We start from the raw sequence: 23412 nt of genomic DNA on the forward strand, positions 1-23412 counted from the left end.
AAAGGGAATAGGAGAAGAGGGGAAAACAATTCCAATCCAAACTACCAAATTTCCTAAGAAATTAAATTCTTTTCTTTGCTATTATTCCATTTGGAGCAGAGGGAAATTCAGACAAAGGCCCCAACTAATTACTCTCTGTCATCATCACAGGCAACTGGAATTTACCACCCAAGCTGCCTGAAATGTGACTGGAAACTGACAATCAAAAGTCCATTACTCCTGAGCTGGGGTTGTGGCTCAGAGGTAAAGCATCGCCTGGCATCCATGAGGCACTGGGTTCAATCCTCAGTACCACATAAAAATAAAATAAAGGTACTGTGTCGGGCTGGAGATGTGGCTCAGCGGTAGCGCGCTCGCCTGGCATGCGTGCGGCCCGGGTTCGATCCTCAGCACCACATACAAACAAAGATGTTGTGTCCACCGAGAACTAAAAAATAAATATTAAAAATTCTCTCTCTCTCTCTCTCTCTCTCCCCTCTCTCACTCTCTCTTAAAAAAAAAATAAAAAATAAAGGTACTGTGTCCATCTACAACTAAAAAACTAAATATTAAAAAAAAAAAAAAGTCCATTACTCCTACCAGCACTCTGAACCATGGAACACAGCATACAAGAGTTGCTGGAGTGGTAGACAAGGACAAGTATAGAACTCTTACAAACACAAGGTTTTCTTCAGGTCTTACAAGTTAAACCTGAACTCCTAAATTTGAAAATAAAATATCTAATTGGTAGCGCGTAGTAAATTATAGCACTTCAGGGGCTGGGGATGTGGCTCAAGCGGTAGCGCGCTCGCCTGGCATGCGTGCGGCCCAGGTTCGATCCTCAGCACCACATACAAACAAAGATGTTGTGTCTGCCAAAAACTAAATAATAAATATTTAAAAAAAAAATTATAGCACTTCAGCAATGTGAGTGTAATCTGTTTCTACCTACTCAGTGTTTTTTCCTTTTCTACAACTTTTCCCCATTGAGGAACAACCAATGGAACAACCAATCAGCAGAACTGAGACTAGAACACAGACCTCTAAGCCAACTAGGCAACATTGACTAAATCACTGTAATTCTCAATTTCCCACAAGTAAAAGAAGGGAACTGGACTAGACTATTATCTAATGGTTCCCTCGGCATCACTGAAATATTGCAAATATATAAGAAGCACCTAAATACTGTCAATTTAGGCAACATGAGGTTGCAGAGAGGAAATTCCTGACCTGATCTTCTGGAAGCTCACAATCTACTAGCAGAAACAGACACATAATGACCCATAGCAAAAGGCAAAGTATGAGAAATAAATGGAGTAGAGGAACAAAGAAAATGCTATGGGACCATATGACAGGGAAAGCAGCAGCATTCAACAACTCTGCTATCACACCTGTCAATTCCAGCTTTTAAATCTTTCTGGAGAAGAAACAAACATGGTAAAGACACAGTAATCTCACAGAAAAGTCAGTTTAGGTTTTAACATCATTTTTCAGCAACAAGACATAGGTGAAATACCAAAAAAGTCAGGTGACTTTTCAGTACTAACTTCATCTACTATCAAACTAGGAATGGCATCAAATTCTCTCAATTGAATCATAAATCAATGAAGCCTTTTAATCCTAGACCTGGGAACCTGCTGGTCTCAAGACCCACAGCACAACTTCCCTCTAGAAGACCCAATTTTATAAGATCTATATCTTAAAGCAATCCCACCACATACTTCTTAAAGTCACATCCTTTAAAAAGGAAGTGGCCAAATGTTAAGATTTTAAAACCTAAAGCCAAACTCTTCTACTGTCAAATTTGGAAGGAATGTTGGTTACATGTAGCCAGTTGGTTGGTTGGCTGGTTATTTATTTATTTATTTATTTATTTATTTATTTATTTATTTATTTATTTATCTATCTATCTTCTTAGGTAGCACACATGCAAACTTTAAGACCAGAAAACGAACTTAATAGAAATTCACTCTGGGCTGGGGATGTGGCTCAAGCAGTAGCACACTCGCCTTGCATGCGTGCCCAGGTTCGATCCTCAGCACCACATACTAACAAAGATGTTGTGTCCGCCGAAAACTAAAAAATAAATATTAAAAAAATTCTCTCTTTAAAAAAAAAAAGAATATTAAAATCTTTTAAAAAAAAAAAAAAGAAAGAAAGAAATTCACTCTGATTTCCATAGAGTTGACACAGTTAATCCACCAAAATCTGGGGTGTTCTGGTCTCCACTAATATACTCTCTTTCTAGAACTATTAGTTTCTTTTTCCTCCCTGGGCCTCAATTTGCCAATCTGTAAAAAGAAGCCATGAGACAACTTTCTGTGGGCTTCCAAATTTAATGGTCTAGGAATCTAGGTGCACCTTTGTAAAGGATTGTTACCAAGTATCTGTTTGTGACTCCAAAACATTCACATAACCAGTGTTAAGGTAAGCATCCTAAAACACTTCAACCAGTATATAAGAAAACGATATGGAGGAGAATGAAAATTTTTAAATGTTTTTTAGTTATAGATGGATACAATATCTTGATTTTGTATATTTATTTTTATGTGGTGCTGAGAATTGAATCCAGTGCCTTACATGTGCAAGGAAAGCAAGCGCTCTGCCACTTAGTCACAACCCCAGCCCCAAGAGTGAAATTTTTTAAAAATAAATATATGTGTCCATAATTTACAAAGAAAAAAACCTACCTACAGATCAGGTATTCATTCATTCAACAAATATACACTGAAGACCTTTTAGGTGCCAGGCATTAGGGATGTAGCAGTGAACAAGACAGAAAAGATGCCTACTCCCATAGAATTGTCATTGTTGCAGAGAGAAGACAACCTGAAACAGTGATAAATGCCTTGAAGACAAATTGCCAAGGGAGGCTACTTTAGATTGGGAGACTAAAGTTGTCCTGAGAATACCTGGCAGAGATCAAGAATAACAGGAAGGAACAAGCCATGTGAAAAATCTTGAAAAAAGTGTTCCAGATAGAGGAAATGATGAGTGTAAAGACCCCTAAAATTTGACACATTGGTATATTCCAGAGACAAAAATGCCAGAGTCTTTGACATAAACATTCCCTTTTTGAGATGTTTTGTAAAGTTTATTGAAGTATTGTTTGTTTTTTAAATATATAAAGAGAATTCAAATATCCATCAGAATAGAAAAATTACATTGTATTTATACAAAAGAATGCCATACAGAAATTTAAAAGAACAATTACTGATACGTGAAACAACATGGAAAAATCTTACAGAAAATGTTGATAAAAAAATACAAAATTGCTGGTTATGGTGATGCACAAGTATAATCCCAACAACTCACAGGCTGCAGCAGGAGAATGGCAAATTTGAGTCTAGCTTAAGCAAGTTGGCAATAACCTGTCTCAAAATAACAAATAAAAAAGGACAAGGGATGTATCTCAGTGGTAAAGCTCCCCTAAATTCATTCCCAAGTACCAAAAAAAAAAGAGTATAACCTGATGATTTCATTCATATGATGTTCAAAAAAGGCAAAATCAGCCAGGCGCACTGGCACATGCCCTTAATCCCAGTCACTTGCCTAGCAGGAGACTGAGGCAGAAAGATGCAAATTTGAAGTCAGCCTTAGCAACTTAGCAAGGCCCCCAGTAACTTAATGAGACCCTTTCTCAAAATAAAAAATTAAAAGGGCTAGGGATGTAGTCAGTGGCAAAGCGCGCCTGGGTTCAACCCTCAGTACCAGAAAAAAAAAAAAAAGGCAAAATTAATCCATGGTGACAAAGGATACAATAGTTGTGGTGAGATAAGCAGGAAGAAGCACGAGGAACCTTCTGAGATACAAAGAATTTAATCAATATTGGTGTGAGCGGAGATCACATAAATGGGTACATACGTTGAAAAACCATGAACTTGAGGCTGGGATGTGGCTCAGTGGTAGACCACTTGCCTAGCATGTGTGAGGCATAGGCACTGCGTTCAATTCTCAGCACTGCATGTAAATAATTGCCAACTAAAAAATATTTTTAAAAAACACGGGCTGGGGATGTGGCTCAAGCGGTAGCGCGCTCGCCTGGGATGCGTGCGGCCCGGGTTCGATCCTCAGCACCACATACAAACAAAGATGTTGTGTCCGCCGAGAACTAAAAAAAAAAAAAAAAAAAAAAAAAAAAGTAAATAAATATTAAAAAAAAATAAAAATAAAAAACAAACTTCACATTTTGTAAATTATTCCTTTTTTTTTTTTTTTTTTAGTTCTCGGCGGACACAACATCTTTTGTTGGTATGTGGTGCTGAGGATCGAACCCGGGCCGCACGCATGCTAGACGGGCGCGCTACAGCTTGAGCCACATCCCCAGCCCTGTAAATTATTCCTTAATCTAAAAAACAACAACAACAAAAAAAGTAGGGACTGGGGTTGCAGCTCAGTGGTAGAATACTTGCCTAGCATGTGTGAGGCACTGGGTTTGATACTCAGTACCCCATATGAATGAATAAATAAAATAATGATATTGTGTCCATCAACAACTAAAAATATATATTTTTTAAAAAGTACGTGTGTTCACATGTATATGAAAATTTAACAGCATCCATGAGAACACTAGAATAGAGATTAGAAGGGACACCAGGCTTGAACACTCAGGACATCAATCTAAAATAACATCTAGGGGCCGAGGTTGTAGCTCAGTGGCAGAGCACTTGCCTATCACACGTGAGGCAGAGTTCAATCCTTAGCACCACATAAAAATAAATAAATAAAATGTATTGTGTCCATATACAATTAAAAATATTTTTAAAAAAAAGAAGTTTAGTGAGAACCTATCTCTAAATTAAATACAAAATAGGGATAGGGATGTGGCTCAGTGGTCAAGTGCCCCTGAGTTCAATCGCTGGTACCCCCCACCCAAAAAAAAAGGTCTAAAAAAAAAAAATAAAATAACAGCTGGGTTGGATGCAGTAGAACACACCTTTAGTCCCAGCCTCTCAGTAGACAGGTAGAATTGCAAATTGAAAGCCAGTCTCAGCAATTTAGCAAGACCCTATCTCAAAAATAAAAATAAAAAAAGGCTGGGGGGGCTGAGGTTCTGTCTCAGCAGTATAGTGCTTGCCTAGCACATGTGAGGCGCTGGGTTCGATGCTCAGCACCACATAAAAAATAAATATATATGAGGCTGGGGATGTGGCTCAAGCGGTAGCGTGCTCGCCTGGCATGCATGCGGCCCGGGTTCCATCCTCAGCACCACATACCAACAAAGATGTTGTGTCCACTGAGAACTAAAAAAAATAAATAAATATTTTTAAAAAAAATTTCTCTCTCTCCTCTCTCACTCTCTCTTAAAAAAAATAAATATATAACATAAAGTTATTTAAAAAAATAAAAAGAAAGAAATTTTAAAAGGTTGGGGATAGAGCTCAGTGGTGAGGCACCCCTGGTTTTGATTCCCCAAAACAATAAATAAAAAAAATAATAGTTGGGCCTAGTGGTGCATATATATAATCCCAACTACTTAGGAGGCTGAGGCAGGAAGATTGCCAAGTTCAAAATTAGCCCGGACAACACAGTGAGACCCTATCTTTAAAAAAGTAAAATAAAAAAATGAGGGCTGGGGATGTGGCTTAAGCGGTAGCGCGCTCGCCTGGTGTGCGTGTGGCCGGGGTTTGATCCTCAGCACCACATACAAACAAAGATGTTGTATCCGCCAAAAACTAAAAAAATAAATAAATATTAAAAAATTCTCTCTCTCTCTCTTTAAAAAAAATGAATAAACAAAAATAAAATAACAACCAAAGAGCTAACACTAATTTGGCATATACTGTTCCAGGCGTGGCACTTTATACACATCAATTCATTTTATCCTCACAACAACCTTATGATCCAGGAAGTTTACAATGAGAAAACTGAAACATAAAGTGAATTTAAAAAATAAAACAAAAACAAAAAAAAAAGCACCAGGCACAACAGCACGTCTGTAATACCAGTGATTCTAGAGGCTGAGACAAGTCATAAGTTCAAAGCCAACCTCAGTGACTAAGAGAGACACAGTCTCAAAATAAAAATAAAAAGAACTGGGAAAGTTAGGGGTTGTGGCTCAGTGATAGAGCACTTGCCTAGCACGTGTGAGGCACTGGGTTCAATCCTCAGTACCACATAAAAATAAATAATATAAAGGTATTGTATCCATCTACAACTGGAAAAAAAGAAATTGAGAATATAGCTCACTGGTAAAGTGCCTCTGGAATCAATCCCCAGTACCAGGGGAAAAAAAGAAAATTTGTCCATATAAGTGAGAGTAAGGACAGGCAATAACCTGCACACAAAACAAAGCAGAGATCCTCCAGAGAAATTGAAGTTTTAGGAGAGTGAGTGAGTGAGGCCTTAATGAAAAAACTGTGGAAAGTCTAGTATCTTGAGTTTCATCACTCTGGTTGGTTGGTGGGTAAAGATGCCATGATAAAAAATAAAAGATAACTGATCTATGTATCAACATATAAATACAGGTAATAGTGAAATGAAACAAAGGGGAATAGACAAATTAATGGAATGGGGGAAAACTTAGAAGGGAAAACTGGAGAACCTGAGCGTCTAGTCAAGTTGATATATTATCCAATGTTGTAATTTTTTTTTTAAAAAAAAGGTTGAAACACTGATCTTTTTAAGGATTTAATTAACACTATCTTAATTGAAACTTGACAGTCCTCTAAGGATAATTTTCCATCTAAACTTGATAATGAAAGGAAAGATATTATTATAAAACAAGAGAGAGATAAAACAAGTATGAGTCTATACAGCTCTCAGCAGGGAGGAGAGAATGCTTTAGTGCTTACAGACCTTTGATCACCTGTGTCAGAATCTTTCAGGGTCCCTCCTAAACATGTAGACTCCTAAACCCCTCTACCCCTCTATTGAACAAGATTGCTCAAGATAAAGAATATAGTTTTCTTCTTCTTTTCCCCCCAGTGCTGGGGGTGAATCCAGTGTATTATTTAGGGTAGGCAAGTATTCTCCCACTGACCAACATTCCCAACGCAGAGACCTTTTTTTTTTTTTTTTTTTTGTACTGAGGATTGAATCCAGGGTGCTTTACCACTGAGCTACATCACCAGTCCTTTTTTTTTTTTTTTGAGAGTCTCACTAAATTGCTAAAACTGGCCTCAAACTTACTATCCTCCTTCCTCAGCTTCCCAAATAGCTGGGATTACAGGCATTTATCACTGTGTTGGGTAAGGAAAATCTTCATTTTTTTTAAATGCTTTTTTAGTTGTAGATGAACACAATACCTGTATGTCATTTATTTTTAAGTGGTGCTGAGGTTCAAACCCAGTGCTTGACTGGTGCTAGGCAAGCACTCTACCACTGAGCCACAACCCCAGCCCAGGGAAATCTACATTTTTAACAATCACTCCAGGTCTTTGGTTCTCAAATATGGCAATTTTACCCCCAGGGACACTTGTCAGTGTCTGGAGTTATTTTTGGTTGTCACAACTGGGAAGAGAAGTATCAACTGCATCTACTGAGTAGAAGTCAAGAATGCTGCTACACACCCTACAATGTCACCCACAACAAAGAATTGCCCTGCCCAATATGTCAATAGTGACAAAGTTGAAAAATTCTGCTCGATGTAATTGTGATACCCACTATACATCAAGAAATATTCATTTAAACTGGGTGTGATGGTACATCCCTGTAATCCCAGCAGCTCAAGAGGCCAACATAGGACGATCACGAGTTCAAAGCCAGCAACCTGGAGAGGCCCTAAACAACTCAGTGAGACCCTGTCTCTATAAATAAAATATAAAAAGGCTAAGCACCCCTAAATTCAATCCCCAGTACCAAAAAAAAAAGTAAAGGAAATGATTATCTGGACAGAAGAGAATATTGAGAAGATGGATAAAACTTAGGCATTCTTTAGAAAAAAACACTGGAGTGACCCTCACCTTCCCACATCTTATTCTTCCCACTTATCCTAACCAATGGGTTCCTTTTGACATCTAAGGTCCAGTTTGCTCATCTGTAAAATAATCAGAGGAAATATGTACTACTACCCTGATTTTATGAAGATTTTATTTTGCCTAAAGTAACACAGCTAGGAATAAGTAAAGTCACTAAATCTTTCTCTCTGGTAGCCCTTCTCCCTGTGAGAATGTACTGTAAGTAAAAAAAAAAAAAAAAAAAAAAAGTCCTATTCACTTATTCACTAATAGAATATTAAAAACCAGATTCAGGAGCCAGGCATGGCATGTATGCCTGTCATCGCAGAGGCTCAGGAGATTGAGACAGGAGGATCAAGAGTTCAAGGCAAGCATCAGCAAAAGCAAGGCACTAAGCAACTCAGTAAGATCCTGATAAAATACAAAGTAGGGCTGGGGATGTGGCTCAGTAGACGAGTGCCCATGAGTTCAATCCCTGGTAACCAACACACACACACAAAACATTCAGTTAAAGTTACAATTCTAGGCTGAGGCTGTGGCTGAGTGGTACAGCACTTGCATAGTATGTGTGAGGCACTGTCGATCCCTAACAAAAAAGTTTAATAACTTTTATCAAGACCTTATAACATAAAAAATAAATAAGGGGCCAGGGTTGTGGCTCAGTGGGAGAGCACTTGCCTAGCATTCGTGAGGCACTGGGTTCAATCCCTGGCACCACATAAATTTAAAAAAAAAAAAAAAGTTAATAAAGGGACTGGGATTGTGGCTCAGTGGTAGAGCGCTCGCCTCGCACGGGCGGGACCCGGGTTCGATTCTCAGCACCACATAAAAATAAAAGCATTGTGTCATGTCCATCTACACCTAAAAAATAAAGAAATATTTTTAAAAAATTAATAAAGGTATTGTGTCCATCTATAACTAACAAATATATAAATAAATAAAGGTATTTAAAAAAAAAGGCTGGGATGGGGTTCAGCGGTTAAGCACCTCTGGATTCAATATCCCTGGTACCAAAAAAACAAAAGAAAAAGAAAGAAAAAAAATATCACATTTTTTCTGGCATCTCCCAGAATGAGAATTCATCACAAGATCCTCTTCTCAATGAGCAGGAACCTCTTAAAAATTAATACTATTTCCCACTCAAGCTCCAAACTTCCCCAAGCAGTACAACACCCCCCCCCATCTTCTCATTTTCCTTCCTGGTGAACCATACAAGCCCCATGAATATCACCCAAAGTATAAAATGAAATTACAGGATACAGGACTGGGGGCATAAATCAGTGGTTCAGTGCTTACCTAGCAAGAGTGAGGCACTGGGTTTGACAAGAAGCACCACAAGAATCGTGGGTGGGGGCAGAGTAGAGAAAGAGAAAAAAAAAAAAAAAGACAGATTACCATATCTTAAAGGAAGTCCAAAAGGTAATTGCAATCTTATAAAATCAATTGACTTCCTGCTAGTTTAATAACTTTTATCAAGACCTTATAATATTAAAAAACAAGCACAGGGCTGGGGCTGGGGCTCAACCGTAGCCCACTTGCCTGACATGTGTGAGGCACTGGGTTCGATTTTCAACACCACATATTAATAAATAAAATAAAGGTCTACCAACAACTAAAAAAACATTAAGCACAGTATAAGCCGAAAAGGGACCAAAAAATTACTAAGTTATGGTTCCTGTCTTAAGCAGCTCACCATTAAGTGAAAGAAGTGCACATCCGGACAATTCCAAATAAACATTTAAACAAAATAAACATTTTCCCCAAAGATTTTTCTCATATATGCCCTCACTTATTGAGAACTATTGCCAAGCTATGAAGCTTACTAGGCCTCCTTACTTCCAGCTGCCTACAAACATCTCCATCTACACATCCCACAGGTAACTTTACCTCAGCATATCAGACTGTCTTCCCTAACCTCTTTTTTTTTTTTTTTGGGTAGTACTGGCATCTCCCAGAATGAGAATTCATCACAAGATCCTCTTCTCAATGAGCAGGGACCTCTTTTTTTTTTTTTAACCATACGATTTATTGTTATTTATTAGTCATACATGACAGCAGAATGTATTTTGACATATAATACATACATGGAAGGTACATACATCAATCATATTGTCTATTCTATTCTGCTGCCTAGCAGGAACCTCTTAAAAATTAATACTATTTCCCACTCAAGCTCCAAACTTCCCCAAGCAGTACAACACCCCCCCCCATCTTCTCATTGTACCCAAGGATACTCTACCACTGAGCCACATCCCCAGCCCTAGGTTGCTCTAAGTTGCCCAAGTTGCCCTAAGTTGCTGAGGCTGACCTCAAACTTGCAACCATGTCTTTGCATATGCTGTTTTCTGTAACTGGAATATTTTTTCTTTCTTGTGCAAGCTCCTATTCATCCTTCAAAGCCCACCTCAAGTGTCTTTTCCTTACAAAGATCTCCCTCCCCCTAGGTGATAACAATATTCCTTTTTTTTTTTTTGTACAAATGTCTTTATACGGATATACAACATAGAGTAGTACAAAATTTCATCAAAATATGTGTTGGATGTCCTTGAGGAAAGATATTATTTCTAACCCAGTACCAGTTATATAGTAAGTGCTAAATAAATATGAGTAAACAGTTCACCTTCATATATCCTGGATCAATTTAGTTGGCAATTTTCTCCAAATCTTATGAATTCCTAAATTATGCTGTATGTGAAATTCCAAATTTCATAACAACTGCTTTGGGGTTTTCAAGTTTGTTTAATTATATAAAGGTTGAATGAGTAAATTATGACTGAAAATCTATTGAAAACACATTAAAGACTTCCTTATTCATTAAGGAAAGAATGAAAATTCCCTTTATAATTCTAAAGAGGAATCTACCTTTCCCTAGACTCTGTCTGATACCCTGAAAGCCTTCACATAGAAGTTAGTAAGCAGTATTTACCATGAAGTCCAACAGAAGACATACCCAAAATAATTCCAAGCAATTCTAAATTAAAGGGAGGGACACAAATCATCTTTATCTTGGTGTACCAAACAAACAAACAAACAAAAACTTTTAAGTTCAAATTTTTCTGGAAAAGAAGAACCGGGGACGATTTGATGATCCAGAAACATTTATTCAGGCCTGGGCCAAATTTCTACTGTCCCGATCGCCAGGTGCAGCACTCCTCAATTTCTGATAGCTCTCCTTCCCCCAGGGAACCTGTTCTCTCATTTCCTTCCCCAGTGCCTTTGAAAAGGTTAGTTTACACCGAGTAACCCGAGTAACTTTCTATGTAAAAGGTGAGCTTAAGGCAGTCGGTGGGAAGACGGGCGCAGTGCTGTACACCTGTAATCCCAGCCACTTGGAGACTGACGCTGGAAGATTGAGAGTTCGAGGCCGGTCTCGGCAATTTAGAGATCCTCTCTCAAATTTTCAAAAAAGGATCAGGGATATAGCTCAGTGGTAAAGGAAATCAGTCGGTCGGAGACTCAAGAGGTTAGATAGTGTCCCTTCCGGGACACCTGAAGACTTCGGACAGACTCGCCTTCCTCTATTCCTTCTCAGAGGTCTAGCCCCTGACCCTCACCACACAGCCACGCACAAGGTGGGAGGACAGGCTTCCCAGGCAGGGGTCGAGGTCTGCCCCGCGCAGGGGTCAAAGGTCAGAGCCTCCGCTGCCCAGTGGCCCCTGCAAGGGCGGGACAGGGAAAGAACTAGGCCAGAACCGGGTGGTCAGAAGAACGAGCCACTGGAAAAGAGAAGCTGCGTCTCGCTCGCTCAGCCACCCCCCGGGCCAGCCCTCCCCGCGGCACGCAGCCTCAGCTGCGGTCCTCCCTCCACTCCCCCCGTCACCCCGGTCGTCCCCGCAGCAAGCGCAGGCCCCGCCCCCAGAGCCGCCTCTGGGCCGAGGCCTACTGTGGCAGGACCCGCGGGGGTTGGCCAGATTCGAGGACCCGACCAGGCCGGCGCTGCTTACCGAGCCCCCGGCTCCTCCTCCACCACCCGCGCCGCTCCAGGACCTGCTCGCTCCCGACACCACCGACGCCGCCGCTGCTCCGAGCCACGGGCGCGCTCCCGACCTCCCCGACCCCAATGCCCCGCGGGGTCCTAAAGCCCGCTTTGCGATAGGTTCTTCCACGCCCGCTTCCTGAAGCTGACCTCAGACCACAATTCCCAGCAAACATTGCAAAGACTACAACTCCCGAAAAGCATCGCGAGAAAGAAATTAGCAAACCTCCATAGAAGGGCTCCTCGTTTACCTATTGCAGTAGTGGTTTTTTGAAACATGGCCGACTTTGAATTCAGCAGTTCCTTCTAGGAATAAATATATTTAGAAACACTGGCAAGGTTTGAAAAGATGTGTGTTTCAAGATATTTATTGTAGCTTTGTAAGTGAAACATTGGAACACATTCATTCAACAAATAAATAGATATGTTGCCAGAGGTGGTGGCACAGCCTGTAAGCCCAGCTACATAGGAGGCTGAAGCAGGAAGATCACTAAGCGGTAACTTAGTGATAATCATCATAAAATAAATTTGAGTAAATTGTCGTTTAAAGTTGTGCTTTTTTTTTCCAGTATTAGTGGGATTGAATGAATCCAAGGGTCTTTTACCACTGAACTACAACCCCATCCCTTTTTATCTTTTTTCTTTTCCATTTTGAGACAGTCTTCATTAAATTGCTGAGGCTGCCTCAGTCGTCCAGATTATAGGCCTGCACCACTGTGCTCCACCTCAAGTAAACTCTGTGATCTTCAGATTTCTCATATGCAGATAAAAGATTAAAAGATGCACTTGTAGGGGCTAGGGATGTGGCTCAAGCGGTAGCGCGCTCGTCTGGCATGCGTGCAGCCTGGGGTTCCATCCTCAGCACCACATACAAACAAAGATGTTGTGTCCACCGAAAACTAAAAAAAATTAATAATAAATATTTTAAAAAAAAAGAGAGATGCACTTGTAGGGCTGGGGATATAGCTCAGTTGGTAAAGTGCTTGCCTTGTATGCACAAAGCCCCTGAGTTCAATCCCCAGCACCACAAAAAAAAAAAAAAAAAAAGCATGGTGGGGGGGTGCCAGTTCTGAGTGATTAGTTTGTTTAGAATTAGTAAGAGGAGAATAATTTGAACCCAGGTCCATCAGGAAAGAACTGAGGGCAGAAATATGCTGGGTATGGAACCGGGAAAGAAGTGAGGGGCTAAACTCTAATAGAATATAAATAAGAATGAAGAGGGAGCCGGGCAGTAGCAAAAGCCTGTAATCCTAGCAGGGTTGGGAGGCTGAGGCAGGAAGATATCGAGACAGCCTCAGCAAAAGCGAGGCACCAAGCAACAAAGGGAGACCCTGTCCACAAAATAGGGCTGGAGATGTGGCTCAGTAGTCGAGTGCCCCTGAGTTCAATCCCCAGTACCAAAAAAATAAAAGAGTGATGAGGGGTAAGAGGAGGATTTGTCATGAAGCAAATCCTAATAGTTCTGGAACACCAGTTAGAAACCCTCTTTCCAGCCTGACCCAGTGGCAAATGCCTGTAATCCTAGCAATTTAGAAGGATGAGGCAGGAGGATGGCAAGTTTGAGGCCAATCTGAAAACCTAACTAGACCCTGTCTCAAAATAAAAATCAGGGGCTGGGATTGTGGCTCAGTGGTAGAGTGCTTGCCTAGCATGTGTGAGGACCTGGGTTTGATCCACATAAAAATAAATAAATAAGGGCTGGGGATGTGGCTCCAGCGGTAGCCCGCTCGCCTGGCATGCGTGCTGCCTGGGTTCGGTCCTCAGCACCACATACAAAGATGTTGTATCCGCCGAAAACTAAAAAAACAAATAAATAAATTCTCTCTCTAATAAATAAATAAATAAATAAATAAATAAATAAATAAATAAATAAATAAAAATAAAATAAAGTTATAAACATAAAAAAATTAAAAGATAAAAATAAAATGGGTTCAGTTCCCACCACTGAAAAAAGAAAAAGAAACAGTAGCCCTCTGTCCAACTGAAAGAATGAAAGAACAGGGGCTGGAGATGTGGCTCAGCGGTAGCGCGCTCGTCTGGCATGCGTGCGGCCCGGGTTCGATCCTCAGCACCACATACCAACAAAGATGTTGTGTCCGCCGAGAACTAAAAAATAAATATTAAAAAAAAAAATTCTCTTTCTCTCTCTCTCTCTCTCCTTTCTCACTCTCTCTTTAAAAAAAAAAAAAAAAAGAATGAAAGAACAGTGTTCCATACCTGATTTTCTTTCAATAAAACTTTGTTTCACACCTACTGACTACCCAACTGGTGAGTAGTAAAAAGAAATAAAGCAAGCTATGATTCTAAAATTATATTGTAACAAAGTGGTAGATACATACTCACACACACACACACACACACATATATACCATATATATATGTGTGTGTGTGTGTGTGTATATATATATATAAACATACTTTTGTGTGTATGTGTGTGTGTGAGGGGAGGTGGGTACTGGGGATTGAACCCAGGGGCACTTTACCACTTAACCACATTCCCCGCCCCTTTTATTTTTTATTTTGAGACAGGGTCTCCCTAAGATGCTGAAACTGGCCTCAAACTTGTGATCTTCCTGACTCAGCCTGCCTTCACTGGGTTACAGGTATGGGCTGCCACACCGGGTTACTCTTAAATGTTTTAAATAGCAGAGAGTGAATTATCAAGGGCAAACTTACAAAGGGCTCAAGTTGTAAATGCCCTGAAAATTTACAGAAGGGAAAATTTTATGTCAACTTCCAAAGACTTCCTGGAGAAGGTGAAGATGAAGTGAGGTGGAAGAGGAGAGAAGAAAAGAAAGGGAGAAGGTATGAGAGTGAAGCAACATAATACACTGCCCACACTTACGTCAGGAAGTAAATTCAATACATATTCACACTAGGGTAAATTTAGGAGATCATATACTAAGTTTAGCACACAACCTCTGGAACATTGTAGAAATGGATCCTAGTTCAGCTACCTTCTAACCATATGACTTTGTACAATTACTTAAGCTCCCTGTGCCTAGTGTCCTCATTTGAAAAATTAGAATAATAAGGCCTGTGTCATATCGGTTTGATTATCTGGCAGAGCTCTTCCCTTCTTATTCTGCAGAATTCTTTGGACTCTTAGGCTAGACTAAATGGAAAAACATGCCCTGAACAGTCGGAGTTAAGTGAAGGCACATTATCTGATTTTGGCCAATAGCTATAGCCTCCAAGAACTTTGGCTTTTGATCAAGAGATGCAGAGATGAAAGGATGATCAGAATTTATTCATAACAGGTTCTATCCTCTAGTGCAGCATGTAAATCATGTAGCACCAAGGACCACATTACCCTGATTAGATGGTCCCCACTGAAAAACAATCATGCTTCCTATTTCTTGATCTTCAGTGAGTATCTTAATTACTGTTCATTGTTCAATCCTGTTCTTCCTTTCTTCAGCAGATGCTGTAAGTTCCTTATGTTCTTCTAATTAATAGCACTTTAACTTAAAATAGCCATGAGCTATTTCTGTAACTTTTAACCAAAAGATTCCCAAATGATATCACACACACAAACATGTGCCCACACAAGCTTACTCATTCCTTCAGCAAACATCAGTTGAGGTTTTTCTGCCAGACTCTACTCTAAAAATGAAGATAGGGTACAAAATGAAATAAATCCTATGGCAACTAGAAGCAACTGGAGGAGGAGTAATTTGGGACAGAAGATGATGTTTAGGATATGTTGAGATTAAAGTGTGAGACATCCAAGAAGAAATATTTAGTAGACGTTTAGATACCCTTTATTGGAACTCAACAGATATCTGTGCTATAGATAAATATTTTGGAGTCGTTGGCTTCCATGGAATGGATGAAGCCATAAGGAAGGAAAGAGGATAGAGAGACAGATCAAAATGTTATTGGGGAATGGAAAGAGGAGTGCTAACGTTTAATGTGGTGGCACACACCTGTAATCGCAGTAACTCAGGAGGCTGAGGCAGGAGGATAAAGGATTCAAAACCAGCCTCAGCAAAAGTGAGGTGCTAAGCAACACAGTGAGACCCTGTCTCTAAATAAAATACAAAGTAGGGCTGGGGACGTGGTTCAGTGGTCAAGTACCCCTGAATTCAATCCCTGGTACAAAAAAAAAAAAAAAAAAAAGATAGTGCAATATAAAAAAAGGAAGAAACCTAGAGGTAAAAGATGTGCAGTGGAACCCACAGGAGAAACTTTCAATAAGGAGGTTGTCAAGCAGGGCACACTGGCACAAGCCTGTAGACCCAGCAACTGGGGAGGCTGAGACAGGAGGATTGTAAGTCCTAGGCCAGCCTGGGCAAGACTTTGTCTCAAAAGGTGGGTTTGGGAATGTAACTCAGTAGAGTGTTCCTGGGTTCAATCCCCAATACTGAAAAAAATATATAAGAATTTTTTTTTTTAATATTTATTTATTTTTTTCTTAGTTCTCAGCGGACACAACATCATTGTTTGTATGTGGTGCTGAGGATCGAACCCGGGCCGCACGCACTCCAGGCGAGCGCGCTACATCCCCAGCCACATCCCCAGCCCCCCCCCAAAAAATATATAAGAATTTAAAAATCTGGGGGCTGGGGATGTGGCTCAAGCGGTAGCGCGCTCGCCTGGCATGCGTGCGGCCCGGGTTCGATCCTCAGCACCACATACCAACAAAGATGTTGTGTCTGCCGAGAACTAAAAAATAAATATTAAAAAAATTCTTTAAAAAAAAAAAAAGAATTTAAAAATCTAAATTTGTAGGTGTTGCTGAAGAGATGACAAAAAGACTCTGCCTCTAAATGTTGTTGTTGTTGTTGTTTTCTTAGCAAACTCCTGGTTTTGAGTGATAGAGTAAAATGGCTTGGCACACTGACTCTGGAGCCAGAATGCCTGTGGTTGAAATCCCACCTCCACTGCTTAATACCTGTGTAATTTTTTTTTGGGGGAGGGGTTGGGTAGCTAGGGATTGAACCCAGGGCCTTGTGCATATGAAACAAGCACTCTACTAACTAAGCTATATCCCCAGCCTAATACCTATATAATCTTAATCAAAGTTACTTAACCTCTGTGCTTCATTTGATTTTTTTTTTAATTTTTTAATATTTATTTATTTTTTTTAGTTATTGGCGGACACAATATCTTTGTTTGTATGTGGTGCTGAGGATCGAACCCGGGCCGCACGCATGCCAGGCGAGCGCACTACCGCTTGAGCCACATCCCCAGCCCCTGTGCTTCATTTTCCTTATCTGCAAAAACCAGGGATGGGAGCAGGTCTGTCCCATGATGTCTACTATGGAAACATTTAACTATTATTATTTTCCACTAGATTATCAATCTCCATGAGGTTGAAGTTTTTTGTTTGGTACCAGGGATTGAACCCAGAGGCACTTAGCCATTTAGCCATATCCCCAGCCCTTTTTATTTTTCATTTTGAGATAGGGTCTCACTAAGTTGCTTAGGGCCTCACTAAATTGCTCAGGCTGGCTTTGAACTTGTGATCCTCCTGCCTTAGCCTCCTGAGCCGCTGAGGATTACAGGTGAGGTTGAAGTTTTTCTATTTTGTTCAGGGTCTACTACTCAAAGCCTGCCATAAATTAGGTGCTCAATAAAACTTTCAAAAATAAATGAGTAGTTGGGGATGTAGCTCAGTGATATAGAGTGCTTGCCCAGACTCTGTGAGGCTGTGGGCTCAATGCCTAGTACCGGGAAGAGAGAGAGAGAGAGAGAGAGAGAGAGAGAATATGAATGAATATAAATGAGTAAACTGGACTCAAAGAACGAAGCTTAGAAAAGAAAAGCCTTAGGAGATGGACGCTTTTAGGGGCTCAGTGGAGCCCAAATCAGGACTAGACTGAGCTACACTGCGGCTAGGGGAAGCTGGCCTGAGAAGTCAGAGGTTGAAACCTTTGGGAGCTGCGGAGGCTCCTCCCCCTGCGGGCGGGTCGCGCCAGCCGGGCGTGCACTAGAGCCAAGCCGAAGCTCCCCTAGCGGGGCGGGGTGGAGTCTACACTCAGGCCTGTCCTCGGCCCACCTCATCCACGCGGGACGGAAGTCTCAGTGCGGCTCTCGACTTCCCGGAGGACCGCGCACCGAGAGCCGGGCCTCGCTCCACCGGGTGGCCGGGCCTAACGTGCTACGGCGCGGGCGGCACGATGAAGCGTGCGGGGACTCTGCGCCTGCTCTTGGACCTTAGCAACTTCAGCGGCGCGGCCCGGCTCCGGGAGTTGCTAGCTGGGGACCCAGCTGTCCGAGTCCGCTGCAGCCCAGACGGCCGCCACCTGCTGCTGCTGCGACCCCCGGGGGCGCCAACCCCGCAACTGCTGGTCGCCGTACGCGGATCCGGGGCTGAACTGGAGCGGGCCTGGCCTGAGGACCACCCTTCACCGCTAGACGCCTTCTTCCTGCCTTGGCCAGCGCGACCGGCGCTGGTTCTCGTGTGGGAAAGTGGCATAACCGAGGTGTGGGGAGCGGGGATGGAGCTTGGCTGGCGACTGCTGCAGAGCACCGAGCTCTGTCCAGGCGGTGAGGCCCGCGTGGTGGCCGTGGCGGCTGTCCGAGGCCGCCTGGTGTGGTGCGAGGAGCTTCAGTCTGGCACTGAGGACCCGGTAGAGCGGCCTGCAGTCGCTTTCAACTATCGCGTGTGCGTCAGGACCCTGGAGCCCAGCGGGGAGGCAGGCACAAACCTGGGCCGCACTCGCGTCCTGCTGCACCACTGCCCTCCTTTTGGCCTGCTGGCCTCCCGCAAGGATCTCTTCCTAGTGCCCACTGCCACCACCTGGCCTGGTGTAGCCCACATTCTGCTCATCTGGAGCCCAAGCAAGGGCAAAGTGATAGTGTCTGCCCCATGCCTTGGCCTCTCCCACAGTAAAACCCTGAATCCCAGACAAGGGGACACCTGGGACTTCAGGACCCTGCTCCGGGGCCTTCCTGGGTTGCTGTCCCCCAGAAAGCCATTGGCTGTACATACCTGGGCCCCAGCTCCTCAGGGTCTTCTGTTGCTTGATTTCGCGGGCACTGTGAGCTTAGTGCAGTCCCACGGTGGTACTCGTGCTGTGGGCACCTTGCAGGAGGCACCTGTAGGCCCCGAGGGGTCTGCAGCCCTGGGAATATTCCATGGCACTCTGGCCTGTGTGCTGGGCAACACATTGGAACTGCTGGACATGAGCAGTGGGCGGCTGCTGGAAAGGAAGGTTCTAAGTACAGACAGAGTATATTTGCTGGAACCTCCAGCCCCTGGCATGAAGGATGAGGAAGAGATGGATATTGGAGGAGGTCTTCGCATGCTTTCAGCCTTGGGTCTGTTTTGTGTAGGTTGGGAAGCCCCCCAGGGCCTTGAGCTGCCTTCAGCCAAGGACCTGGTATTTGAGGAGGCCTGTATATACTACCAGCGGCGGAGCCTACGGGGTGCCCAGCTCACCCCAGAGGAACTGAGACAGGACAGTACCTTCCGAGCACCTCAAGCCTTGGCCTCCATCCTCCAAGGCCACCTGCCACCATCTACACTGTTGACTACACTGAGGGCCGAGCTTAGGGATTACAGGGGTTTAGAGCAGCTCAAGACCCAGCTGGTGGCTGGGGATGATGAGGAGGCTGGCTGGACTGAGTTGGCAGAGCACGAAGTAGCACGCCTGCTGAGGACTGAGTTAACAGGAGACCAGCTGGTCCAGCTCAACACCATTTTCCAAGCCCTTCCTACAGCAGCCTGGGGTGCCACTCTTCGGGCCCTGCAGCTCCAGCCAGATGGAAATGGCAGGCTGAGGTCCCAAGCTCCCCCTGATGTGTGGAAGAAGGTGCTAGGGGATACAACAGCTGGAAAGGAAACACCCAATGGGATACTGCCCCCCTTTGAACTCCTTTGCCAATGCCTTTGCCAGCTGGAGCCACGATGGCTACCCCCGTTTGTGGAACTGGCACAGCAGCAGGGTGGGCCAGGGTGGGGGGCTGGAGGCCCTGGGCTGCCTTTGTATCGCCGAGCCCTGGCAGTGATAGGTGAGGAGGGGAGCAGGCCTGAGACACTGGAGCTGGAGCTGCTTTTGGGCAGTGGGCGGCCCAAAGCTGTGCTGCAAGCTGTGAGTCAGCTGGTGCAAAAGGAGCAATGGGAGCGGGCTCTGGAGGCTGGCCTGGCCCTTGGCCCCTCCAGCCCCTTGCTTCGAAGTGAGATCTTCAAACTGCTTCTAGCCCAGTTTGCCCAGCACCGCCAGCTCGATGCTCACCTCCCCCTCCTTTGCCGCCTGTGCCCACCAGAACTAGCTCCAGATGAGCTCCTACTTCTACTGCAGACACATCTCCCAGATGAAGTGGGACTTCCTACCCCATTTCCTGAGCCTGGGTCAGAACCCCCTCTCACAGTGGGTTTGCTCAAAGCCCTGCTGGAGCAGACTGGAGCTCAAGGACGGCCCTCAGGCCCAGTTCTAAGCCTTTATGAGGACATCCTATGGGACCCAGGCACTCCACCCCCGACCCCACCTCGGGGACCTATGTCTACCCTTCAGGTATCAGATCACCCAGGACTGGAAGTGTGGGCAACATCTGGACAGGGCCTCTGTGTGACTGACACGGGAAATCATTTGTAGGACACGGTGATCAGGGTAGGGTACCTAGGAGTTAGAGGGGGCCATGGTAGGACCTCTGTGTGCAATATTCTTCTGTCTTCTGGAGCAATTTTTAAAATATAAATATATATATATATATATATATAAATATCCAGTTTATACATAGTTTGTGGTTTTTGAACAGCTGAGGGTCTCAGAGGGTTGTGGGTTACAGAGGGAGTAGATGAATCTGGATCTCTTGACTGAAGCAGTTACTTTCAATCGTGAAGATAATTGACATTATGAGTATTTTATATGTGCCAGGTACTCTGCTGGTCTTTACATAATCCCTCTTCCTCGCTAGAAAAGTACTGATATTTATCGCTATTCTCCAGGTGAAGAAATAGAATCTAGAAAGATTGAATGACTTGACCAAGCAAGTCAACTAGAAAATAGCAGCTGTCACATTTGACTTGCCTCATTGTATGGCCCAGTACCTCTGGCCTCTTTGGGTTTGAATCTGTTCCTCATCCCTGAATCAATACTGGACTCTAGACCATGGTAGAGAGTGGACTCGGCAGAGCTCCACCTCTTTTCCCTGGGACTCTTCCAAGTAAGGACTGTGATGGGCCCTAAGGCCATGCCTGTTTCCCCCAGGATTCCATGAGCAGCCCCTGATTTTAAGGAAAATATGATACAGTCAGCTACCTCAGAGCCCTCTGAGTCAATAATGAGTCACTGGGAGCATAGCTACTTGGAGGGCCCCACATTTTCACTGACTCCTTAAACCAAGAAATAAGAGCATCTGTAGCACAGATTTCTACTTGTCTGGACTAGATGTCCAAAGACTTCTTGACCCTATGTCCATTTCTACCTGTGACCCTTCTGCCTAGTTCTGGATTAGGGTAGGCCCTGCCACTCAACATCATCCTAGGTCCCTGGCAGGGACTAGGATAACAACTACCACTTAGCTTGGTCCTCAACTAGGACCTACAGTTTAGATTCTGCTCTGCCTCATCCTGGGCTTAACAGTAGATTCAAGTTCATATGGGTCTGTGGATGGTTTTTTAGATTGTCAGGGGGAGAGGAGTAGCCCTACAGTCTTGCCCATGATTATTGTTATTTCCCCAGCCTTGCGGAGGTCCCAAGGTGGCTCATCCGGATGGCCAAATCTGAGATGGCTTCTTAGCCTCACTGAAGTCCTAGGATGACAATTTGGTCTTATCCAAGGTTTGAATGGCCCTTGTCCTGGGACTCAAGCTAGCCTGTCTACCAACACCTGTAGTTCAGCTATTAGCCTTAAAGCTGCTGCTTCTCCCTCAGCTGTCACCTAGCCCCTTCCTAGTATGGGAGGGGTTCCTCCTCTTCTTGGTCTTGAAGCTGGGAAGTTGAAGGTGGCACAATGCTGGAAGCTGTTTTCCTGTTCATGATCCTACTGAAATATGTTTGCTTCTCAGCCTGAGATTTGTCTTGGGCCTCCTGCTGTGCCAGGAGGAGAAGGAATTATACTCAGTGGGCCCCTGGGGGCATAGGGAAAGGGCCAAGCTTTTCTTTGAGGAAATTCCTCTGAGTCACCCATTAGCAAGGCCTCAGCTTGGACACTGCCCAGCCTGGCAGCTCAGAGGGGAGCTGGTGGCCTTGAATGGCTGGTAGCTTTTATTCTACCTTTACAGGCTGATATTGGATTATGCTGGTCCTTGCTCATCCTCCACCTCCAGTATGGAGGATGCCAAAGATCCCAAACCATACCTTGGGACTTTGTAGAACTCTAGGGTTGCAAATATGGTCTGAATGGGTTTGGGTGGAGCATGTGAGAGGGCCATCAAAGTGATGATTCATTGTGGTCTTCCTGAGTGAAAGTCTGAATAGGTAGATAGAGATCCCAAGTCTGAGGTCTTTGGTTGAAAGGGTGGATCCCAGGACAAGATGTTGGGACTTGTGCTCACTTCAGCAGCACATATACTAAAACTAGAACAATACAGAGAAGATTAGCATGGTGTCTATGCGAGGGTGACACACAGATTCATGAAGCATTCCATAAATTTTTAGTTCATTTATTTTGACTGATTTATTTGGAGTGGAGGCTCCTGTTTTTTAAGAAAACATGTCAGGGCTGGGGATGTGGCTCAAGCGGTAGCATGCTTGCCTGGCATGCATGCGGCCCGGGTTCAATCCTCAGCACCACATACTAACAAAGATGTTGTGTCCGCCGAAAACTAAAAAATAAACAAAATAAACATTAAAATTCTCTCTCTCTCTCTCAAAAAAAAAAAAAAGAAAAGAAAAGAAAGAAAGAAAACATGTCAGGTAGGTTGTCTAAAAATAAAGTGGATTAAAAAAAAAAAGATGTTGGAGCCTATGAAATGCAAAATCTAGGAACTGAGGTCCTTGACCTTGGGTACCTGAGAAAAGGGTGGCATTCTGGGGCTACAAGTTTTGAGTGGTCCTATTGGCTTAAGGAGGCTGAGTCAGGAAGATCATGAATTTAAAGACAGCCTCAGCAACTTAGCAAGACCCTAAGCAACTCAATGAGACCCTCTCTCTAAATAAAATACAAAAAAACCCGCTGGGGATGTGGCTCAGTGATTAAGTGCCCTTGAGTTCAATTCCCAGAACAAAAAAAAAAAAAAAAAAAAATTTTTAGTAGTGGGCAAGGCTTCAGATCCAAGGTCCCTGTACAAAAGAAAGTAGGTTCACATGGAGAACCTCTTGGAGCTCAGAGGTGAGGTACAACTGAGAATGCTTTCCTGCTCTCAGGCCTGCCTACAGTCCTCCCTGTCACCTACCCAGGAAACTCAGACCCTTTTCCCTGCTCTACCATCCTACAAGGGTCAGAGGTCAGAGCCCCACCCCTTCTTCCACCTGTGGCCTGAAAAAAAAGTAACAAGGACAACTCCTGCTCTCGTCCCAAACCCCAACCCAGCCTTCTGCCGAAATGTGGCCACCTGTCACTGAGAGTTATAGTAGCTTTCTAATTGATATTTCTATGTCCTCAAGTCTAACCTTGCTTACCCAGTGTTTTAGTCAGCTTTTTACTGCTGCTTAGAGTCATAGG

The 23412-nt window shown here is 43.4% G+C and overlaps 2 protein-coding genes and 1 non-coding gene across 7 annotated transcripts in view; 2 read left to right on the top strand and 1 right to left on the bottom strand.

Moving 5' to 3' along the window:
* Nucleotides 1–11972, bottom strand: part of Armh3 (armadillo like helical domain containing 3) — a 190032-nt gene extending 178060 nt beyond the window's left edge. For 2 of the 5 annotated variants that reach the window (XM_077798357.1, XM_077798356.1), the window contains exon 1: nucleotides 11822–11972. Coding sequence is in view for 3 of the 5 variants with exons in the window: in XM_077798358.1 (XP_077654484.1) it covers nucleotides 3844–3904 (61 nt within the window). In the remaining 2 variants the exon portion in view is untranslated. Of the gene's footprint in view, nucleotides 1–3843; nucleotides 3944–11821 lie in introns of those variants that run through there. The other 3 variants (XM_077798359.1, XM_077798355.1, XM_077798358.1) reach the window with 2 other exon arrangements.
* A 5876-nt stretch (nucleotides 11973–17848) lies between these two features.
* Nucleotides 17849–20537, top strand: Hps6 (HPS6 biogenesis of lysosomal organelles complex 2 subunit 3). The gene has a single exon (XM_026407934.2). The coding sequence runs from the start codon at nucleotides 17979–17981 to the stop codon at nucleotides 20397–20399; it is 2421 nt and encodes an 806-aa protein (XP_026263719.1). The 5' UTR covers nucleotides 17849–17978; the 3' UTR covers nucleotides 20400–20537.
* A 1758-nt stretch (nucleotides 20538–22295) lies between these two features.
* LOC113196186 (U6 spliceosomal RNA) lies at nucleotides 22296–22402 on the top strand. Its single transcript, XR_003302532.2, has one exon. It is a non-coding gene; the product is annotated as a U6 spliceosomal RNA (small nuclear RNA).
* Nucleotides 22403–23412: the final 1010 nt, after the last annotated feature.

The sequence above is a fragment of the Urocitellus parryii genome, chromosome 5, assembly GCF_045843805.1.
Source record: "Urocitellus parryii isolate mUroPar1 chromosome 5, mUroPar1.hap1, whole genome shotgun sequence".
Classification (NCBI taxonomy): Eukaryota; Metazoa; Chordata; class Mammalia; order Rodentia; family Sciuridae; genus Urocitellus; species Urocitellus parryii.

Bases quoted from the DNA above. Each gene is read 5' to 3' on its own strand.
- Hps6 (XM_026407934.2), top strand. From the start codon at position 17,979: ATGAAGCGTGCGGGGACTCTGCGCCTGCTCTTGGACCTTAGCAACTTC.